This window comes from Propithecus coquereli, unplaced genomic scaffold (assembly GCF_000956105.1).
Source record: "Propithecus coquereli isolate 6110/MARCELLA unplaced genomic scaffold, Pcoq_1.0 Scaffold377, whole genome shotgun sequence".
Classification (NCBI taxonomy): Eukaryota; Metazoa; Chordata; class Mammalia; order Primates; family Indriidae; genus Propithecus; species Propithecus coquereli.
Genome location: NW_012149474.1, coordinates 1,090,337 through 1,097,798, shown reverse-complemented (window position 1 = coordinate 1,097,798; position 7,462 = coordinate 1,090,337). Strand labels below are relative to the sequence as shown.

Here is a 7,462-nt window from a genome sequence, read left to right as displayed (position 1 = left end):
CGGCCTCCCACTGGCCGCTTTCGGCCAGGCCCCGCCCCGGGGCCGCCCCGCCCCGCCCCGCTCCGGTTGGCTGAGCGGCCCGTCAGTCGGAGCCGCGGCCGGGCGGGGCTGGCCCGCTGGGGCGGGGACAGAGCTCGGGGGTGCGCCAGTAGAGCGCCGGGCAGGTGCCGCGGGACCGGACCGGGGCTTCTTCCGGCGAGGCCCAGAACTGCCCTGGGAACTGGCCGGACTCGCCAGGCCGGCTCGGGAGCCCTGCATGACCGCGCCCGCGCCCCCGGCCTCCCCGGGCGGGGTCGCGCAGCGCAGATCCGAGCGGACGCCCTCGCCTGGACGCCGCGGATAGCTGAGGGTCCGTTGGGTCGCGGGCCGGACGCCCGGGGCTGCAGACCACCAGGTGGCTGCCGGGGCCGGCCGCCCTGCTGCCCCCCGTTCCCTGCAGGGGTAAAGAAGGCAGAGCGGCCTGGCCCGGGTGCCCACGCACCGCACCGCACCCCAGACGCCCCGCAGTTCCGGCGGGGTCCCAGGCGGCGGGCAGTGCCGGGCGCCTTCGGCCGCTCCTCGCCCCCCAGCCCGCGCGCGGCCTGCGGCCCCTCCCCTAGCTCCCCCAGCTCGGGCGGCCGGGCAGGCCACCCCACCCGCTGCTCCCGGACGCAGGTTCCGACCCGGCCCGGTGGGCAAACCGGCCCGCGGGTCCCGCCCGCGGTTGAGGTGGAACCCGCCCCCGGCCGAGAGCGAACACGCGAGCCTGTCTCCCCGCGCTCGCGAAGGCGCGTCGCAAACGTCCCAGACGCCAGAGTGGCGCGAATGCAGCCCCCGTTCAGAGACGCGCGCGGCGGCCGGGCTCTGTCCGCCGCTGGCCGGGTGCCGGTCCCGTCGCAGCATCCGGCTCGCAGCTGGCTCGGGCGTCCAAGAGGCGAGCGCAGTGGGTCGTGCTCCCCGGCAGGCGCTGCACCCGCCCGGCGTCGGGCTGCGTTTCCCTGCCTGCGCTGCCTCGGGGCCCGGGTGGAGGTCGCTGCCGCAGGCGCGGGTCCCGGGCGACCCTCCCCTCCGGAAAACTGCGCCGGGGCCGCGGGGACACGCGGCACGTGGCTCACGACACAGCGCGCCCCTCCCCGGCCGCTGGCGCCGGGACCCCCCCAGCTTCCCTCCCTCGCAACCGTTGCTAAGGGGCGTGGCTCAGCCCCGCCGGGAGGAGAGTCCCAAGCTTATGAATATTTGGGCATTCAAATAAGGCCCCGCCCACGTTGCCATGGCACCCAGGCCCGCATCCCCGCGGCCGGAAGAACAGCCCTGCGTCGGAGAGAGCGCCGGGCTGCGGCGCAGTCCCCAGGGCCGGACCCGGGTGGACCCCGGGCCGCACCCGCAGGTGAGGGCCGACCGCACCCTCAGGTCGGGCCGCAGGCCTCAACCTCTCCCTCGTGCGGGGGGACCTGGGCCAGCGTGGGGACGGAGTGGCGGAGCCAGTGGGAGGCCAGGACTGGCCCCAAGTGTCAGGTCTGGCCCCCTGGGGACCTTACCTACAACCCCGCCTGCTCTGAGGGGCTGAGCCTGGGAGAGGCCCAAACCCTGCTCCTGGGGGAGACAAAGCAGGGCATTCCAGGTGGGAGCAGGGCCGAGCAGTGTGCAGACGGGCCCAGGCCAGGCTGTGGACCCCAGGGGCAGTGTCTGGGGGAGACTGATGGGGGATGTGGTGCACGCAGCTTCCAACCCCAGGTCCTTGGACCCCAGGGTCTTTGGGCTCAGACCACTGTGATGTTGTGGGCCCAGCTGCTCTCAGGCAGGGGGGGCAGCCAGGGGGTGGGCATCCAGGGGCTACCCGTCACCCCGACCAGCTCACATCCCCTCTGAGGTTGGCAGGCCTGGGGTGGAAGTGGCCAGCACCTTCCTGGGGTCACCGTGGCGGGGTTCTCTGGTGAGGCTGGGGGCCTTGCACTGGTTGGAGACAGGTGGGCAGCGGGGGAGACCCTGGCTGGAAACTCCACGAGACTCCACCTTGGGCCTTAACTTCCTTTGGTCCCGTGCATGGGTCACTTTCCGGACCAGGCCGCTGAGGCACAGGTCTCGAGTGGCTTGTCCAGGGGCCATCGCTCCCCGCCACGACCTCTGTCAAACCCAGCTGATGCTCTCCCCTGGCCCGGGAGCGAGGCCCGGACGCTCTAAGTGGTGACAAGTGCTTCTGCTCCATTCCAGGGCCCCTCCTGCAACCGTGCTTGGCAGGCTAGCGCCCTGCTCACAGGCAGCCCACACCTGGCGGGGTGGGGCACGTGTTCAACCCCACATGCGTGAGACCCGGGGGGCGGTGGACCAGGCTCAGTCTGATCTGGAAAAGAGATCTGGGAAGGGAGGGGTGCAGGAGGGAGGGGGGCAGGGGCCCAGCCTGAGGATGGAGGAGGGGGTTAGGGAGGAGAGTGCTGGATTTTCAGCGTGGACTTCTGGCTCCTCCCCCAGGGATCGTGATGCCAGGGTCTAGGGCCAGGTGCGAACATCTTTGTCTTTAAGGACCAACACCAGATGAGCCTGTTGCAGGTGGCCCAGGGACACACTGGACAACCTCCTCCAGAGGCCTAGGGAGGGGCTCTGGAGGGACAGAGGTGCCGGAGAGACCAGGTCCATGGAGGTGGTAGGAATAGCAGATCCCAGACCCCTTTCAAAGACAGAGGGAAGCAGGCTTTGGATCAGCACCAGGGGGGACCCAGAGGACCCAGCGTTGGTCCCACACCTGGCTCTGTCTCCTTCCTCGTCAGCTGGACTGAGTCCCTAGTCAGGATGGTCAGGCCCCAGAAGGACAGCCCCCGACCACCCACTGTTGTACTTGCTCACTTCTGAGTGCTGTGACCTCAGTGTGGCCTATCCGAGGCACAGTGGCACAGTGACCTGGCCAAGAGAGCAACCTGACTCTCTCTTGCAGGTACCACCTGGGGACACATGCCGCCTCTTTGCCCAGATGTTTGACCCACAGCAGGAGAAGGCAGCTGCCTGCGGGTGAGGGGCTCAGCTGGCGCAGCGGTGGGAGTGCCTGGGCTATGCTAGGCTCGGAGACCATCGGGTGGAGAAGGACCCGCAGCCCAGGGAGCCCACCAGCAGCAGCTTGCTCCTGGTCACTGCAGGTGGCCAGCCCAGCACCCCCAGCTCCCAGCCCTTGTGGGGCCTCAGAGGAGGAGGCCTGGAGCCAGCGCTGCTGAAGGATGGGGAGAAACCCGGGGAGATATGCTGCCCAGGCAGAGGGGTCCCAGCCAAGGCTGTGGGGCCATGAGGCCCTCCGGGCTGAGCTAAGCAGACAAGAGTGCCATCGGGCTAGGCCAGGCACCTTCTCTGGGCTCGGGGGTGGGTCCCAGCGGGCTGCTGTGTGCGGGGGCATGCTGGCTGAGAGCTGGGCCGGGGTCTCGGCTGGGCACAGAGCAGAGGAGGAGCAAACGCTCAGGGGCTTTGTCCTCTGCCTCTGTCGCCAGGTTAGTCGTGAATGGACCCAGCCTGGGACAGTTCCCGGGGGCCTCGGCTGAGCACGAGCACGGCCAGCATCCGAGTACGGGAGCTGAGCTGGCAGGGCCTGCGCAACCCCTGCCCGCAAAGCAAGGGCCCGGGCAGCCACGGGGGCAGCCGCAGAGAGCAGCTGGTGGAGCATCACCTGTCCCCTGCCCGACTGGTAAGTGCCTGTGAGGAGTGACATCCAGTCTGTCCTCAGCCCCCACCACACCTGGTGTCCTTGGGGCCACCCTCAGCCCAGGCCCCAAAGCACCAGCAGCCCCAGGTTCTTGGGGGCACAGATGTCCCCAGGCATTTGGGCACAGACAGGATTGAGCCAGGCCAGGATCCCACAAGTGTCTGCTGAGCACACGGTCCTCAAACCAGAGCGAGGCCCTTCTCTGCAGGGTGCCAACCGTGGAGGCTCAGGGCCACAGAATCACCAAGTGCCGGGGGAGGAAGGAAACCTCCAGCGAGGAAGGAGCCCAGGCCTGCAGGGCCCCCCTGTGCCTCCCACCAGCAGGGTCTGGATCCAGCCCCTCCCTGGGCCAGGGGCTCCTGCCCCCCATGCCCCCCACTCACCAGGCCCTTAGGCCAGGGTGGGGCCGTACTCAGTTGGCACTGACCATGTCTGGGCTGCAGGCAAGGGCTTTCTCCCAAATCTGGTGAGGGAGCTCCTGTTCCCCCCACCCTGACCCTGCTGCCCGGGAGGTGCTACAGAGCCCTCTTAACTGCAGGTGCCCGCCTGGGACAACCCTGCACCTCCCGCGTCGGGGCCCCGCCTGCCCACCTGCGGCTGCTCTGGGGGAGAGGACCCCGTCGGGTGCCCACGCTGCCCAGGCCCTCCCTCCGAGTGAACAGCCCCACCAGCCACTTTGTTCCCACGGCCCAGCAAAGTTTCCGCTGATGGGGAGGTAGGGGGGCAGATCCTGGCAGAAAATGTTTGCATTTCACACACGCCGGAGGACTTCTCCCGGAGGCCCAGGCAGGCAAACAGAGCGGCAGGCTCCACACCAGGGGTTGCTGCGTGGGTGTGCCTGTCGCACGGTCCTGCGGGCTCAGCGCCGTCCACGGGGGCTGGCTCCAGGCTCCGGGCACAATGGGTCTGCTCTGTGAGTCTCTTTTGGAGACTGGCAGCCCCAAGCCAGGTCCTTCTCTGGCAGTGGCCCCACCAACCAAGCGCGGCTACAATCTCTGCTCACGTCCCATGCACTCAGAGTCCGCCAGCCACACCGTCCACGGCCGAGGCCAATGTGGATGAGGCAGGGAATCCTCCATCTGCTCCCATGGAGGCTGGACCTGCCCGGGAGGGTTGACGGCCGGGCCCAGGGCTGACCCCCAGCTGGTTTCTGCAGCAGGCCCTGGCCCGGGTGGACGACCTGCAGCTGGTGCGGGTGCTGGAGATGTGCGTGGACACCCGTGAGGGCAGCCTGGGGAACTTCGGTGAGCCCCCACCCACAGCCCACCACTGCCACCCCAGGCTCCCGTGGAACAACCCACGTCTTTCTGGTTCTAGAAAGAATGCTGCCGGCACATCTCGGGGCCATGTGTCTGTTTCCTGACGATTGACCCCTGAACGTGACATCTCAAAATGAGGCACTCCCAAAACCTGTTTTGAAATAGTTCTGAACGTACAGAAACGCTGTAGAGCAGCGCAAAGGACTCGCAAGGCCCTGTCACCAGAGTCCATCGCGCACAAGTGCCACGCCACCACCGTTCGTTCTCTCTCTCTCCCCCCGCCTCTCTCTGACAACTGTCACTTCCTGAGCTACTCGAGAGTTGCAGACACGAGGCCCTCTGTGCACTGACACGTCAGCGGGTCTTTCCAGAGAGGGCAGACGTTCTCCCAAACGCTCAGTGCGACCGTCCGGGTCAGGACACTCCACCAACGCAGGGCGCGCCCGCGCCGCAGACCTCGTTCCTCTTTCGCCACCCTTCCCGACAGTGTCCTTTGCGGCAGGGAGGATCCTTCCTGTCCAGGGTCACTGTGGGCTGTTTGCGTTTCTCTGATTACGAGTGAGGTTAAACAGGCCATCTTGGTTGGTCTTGTTTTCTGTTTTGCAATTGCTGTTCAGTCTTTGACCACTTAATTTGGCCACTCTGTGCGCCCATGAGGTCATTCGAGCCCTTCCCGTCAGGCCTGGTCCCCGGGCCACCTCACCCCACAGCCGCCCTGTGCCTCTTCCTTTCCCCGTCCAGGGGCTCCGTCTCATAGGGCCAGTGCCCCAACCTTCAAAGGACTCAGAACTCAGAGCCTTTCCCTGGGGCTTTGGGCCACACAGAGACACTGGCTGGTGTGACTTGGCAGCCATGCTGCCCGGGGACGGGGTGCTCGTGGGACGCAGCTCAGGGGCAGGGCCCAGGCTTCAGGCCCAAGGGGGCCACACCCGTGCCAGCCTGCCCCCGCCCCCAAGCTGACACCTGCAGTCCAGTGTCCTCACGGGCTTCAGGGACAGCCGTGCTGCCCTGCCACTGGGTGCCTTCCACACCCTGCTTCATTTGGGCCGTGCTGCAGACACGGGGCCTCTGGGGCCCTGGAGCAGCCCGGGGGCCAAAGGGCACTGATGCCTGGGCAGGGTGTGAATGAACCTCCCTGCTGCGGCCCACAGGGGTGCACCTGCCCAACCTGAACCAGCTGAAGCTGAACGGCAGCCTCCTGGGCTCCCTCAGGTGAGTGCTCCGGTGGGGCAAAGGGGCGTGCTCCGTGTGTGGGGTGAGGGTCCTTAGGGCCTAGAGAGCTCCATGGCATCCTGCCGGCTGCCCCTGGGGGAGTCTGGCCTGACCCTCATGACCCTGTGGAGGGCGGGTGGGATGTTCAGGCAGATGTGGATCCCCTCCCAGGTATGGGGGTGTCTCGCTGGGGCAGGCTCCCTCCTCGGGGAGGGTCTTTGTTGAGTGGATGAGGTCCTGGGCCAGCCTGGCCCTCAGAGCATCCTGACCTAGTGTCCTGAGGTCTCCGGCCGCAGCCCTGATGCCTCCCCACCCCCAAGCGGCCTGACTCTGCACCTGCAGCTCTTGTCGCGCCCATCAGTGGGAGGCCCCTGCTACAGGTAGCATGCATCACGCAGAGCTGGGGTCAGGGTCAGGCCACCAGGTTGTGTGGCCGACGAGACTGAAAGGGGCTCACCGACCTCTGGCAAAGAGACCCCAACCAGTGAGGGGTCTCTGGTGGACGCTCCGAAACCAGCCAAGGCTTAGGGGACTCCTGGAGTTCCTGCTTCTCTCACTGCAGCCGAAGCTGTCGGCTGCACCGTGAGGCCGGAAAGCTGGGGGGCCAGGCAGGCGCCCCCCCAGCGAGAGGAACAGGTGGGCATCACGTCTAGGCTGAACCTCCCTACGGAACCAAGGCCAGCCACGGACCCCGTGTAAAACTCGAGTTTCCTGAAACAGGGCTTCACTGCCCAGAAAGCTCGGTGCTGTCCTGCCAAATCATCTTAATAATTAACTCAAGAGACAACGTTCAACGCTGAAGACAGGTTAATGGTTTTTGTTTATCTCATCAGACTGGAAAGAACAAAGGTGAAGGAAGATCAGACTTTGTTGTGGGGTTTGAGCAAAGTGGGTTTCATGAAAACACTGATGATTTTCTGTAGCCCAGGCTTGGCGGCATAAGGCAGGGGAAGTCCGGTCAAAATTCTAGCAAGTTCCCCAGCTGTTTGAATTGGGCTGCATGTGCCGTATCCAGTTATATCCCGGTGAGGATGAGGGTGTTATTAAGCAACCTCACCATAAATGTTCTCGTGATTTTCCTTATTTATGCTTCTGTTTATCAAAAAAACATCACGGGGATTTCATAAAACATGAAGATCTGGAAGTGGAAGTAAAGACCATGGGGACATGTGCTGGCCCCGGGGCGGCCACAGGACCAGCACAGAGAAGGTGACCCTGTGGACACAAGGTGACACGAGAGGTTCTAGCAGAGGGGGCTGTACTTTAACTTAACAAAGGAGAGAAACTGCCATCATTAAGGCCAACGAATTAGCTGAGAGAACAATAAAAG

The 7,462-nt window shown here is 65.6% G+C and overlaps 2 protein-coding genes across 3 annotated transcripts in view; one reads left to right on the top strand and one right to left on the bottom strand.

Annotated features, from left to right (window-relative positions):
* The window catches only part of HRAS (Harvey rat sarcoma viral oncogene homolog), a 9,948-nt gene extending 3,337 nt beyond the window's left edge, over positions 1-6,611 (bottom strand). The window contains exon 1 of the mRNA XM_012652028.1: positions 6,594-6,611. The gene's annotated coding sequence lies outside the window, so the exon portion shown is untranslated. The remainder of the gene's footprint in view (positions 1-6,593) is intronic.
* The window catches only part of LRRC56 (leucine rich repeat containing 56), a 12,179-nt gene continuing 7,170 nt past the window's right edge, over positions 2,454-7,462 (top strand). For both annotated transcript variants that reach the window (XM_012652018.1, XM_012652017.1), the window contains exons 1-5: positions 2,454-2,511; positions 2,909-2,982; positions 3,450-3,643; positions 4,818-4,905; positions 6,072-6,132. In XM_012652018.1, coding sequence (XP_012507472.1) covers positions 3,461-3,643; positions 4,818-4,905; positions 6,072-6,132 — 332 coding nt within the window. In that variant the 5' untranslated portion in view covers positions 2,454-2,511; positions 2,909-2,982; positions 3,450-3,460. The remainder of the gene's footprint in view (positions 2,512-2,908; positions 2,983-3,449; positions 3,644-4,817; positions 4,906-6,071; positions 6,133-7,462) is intronic.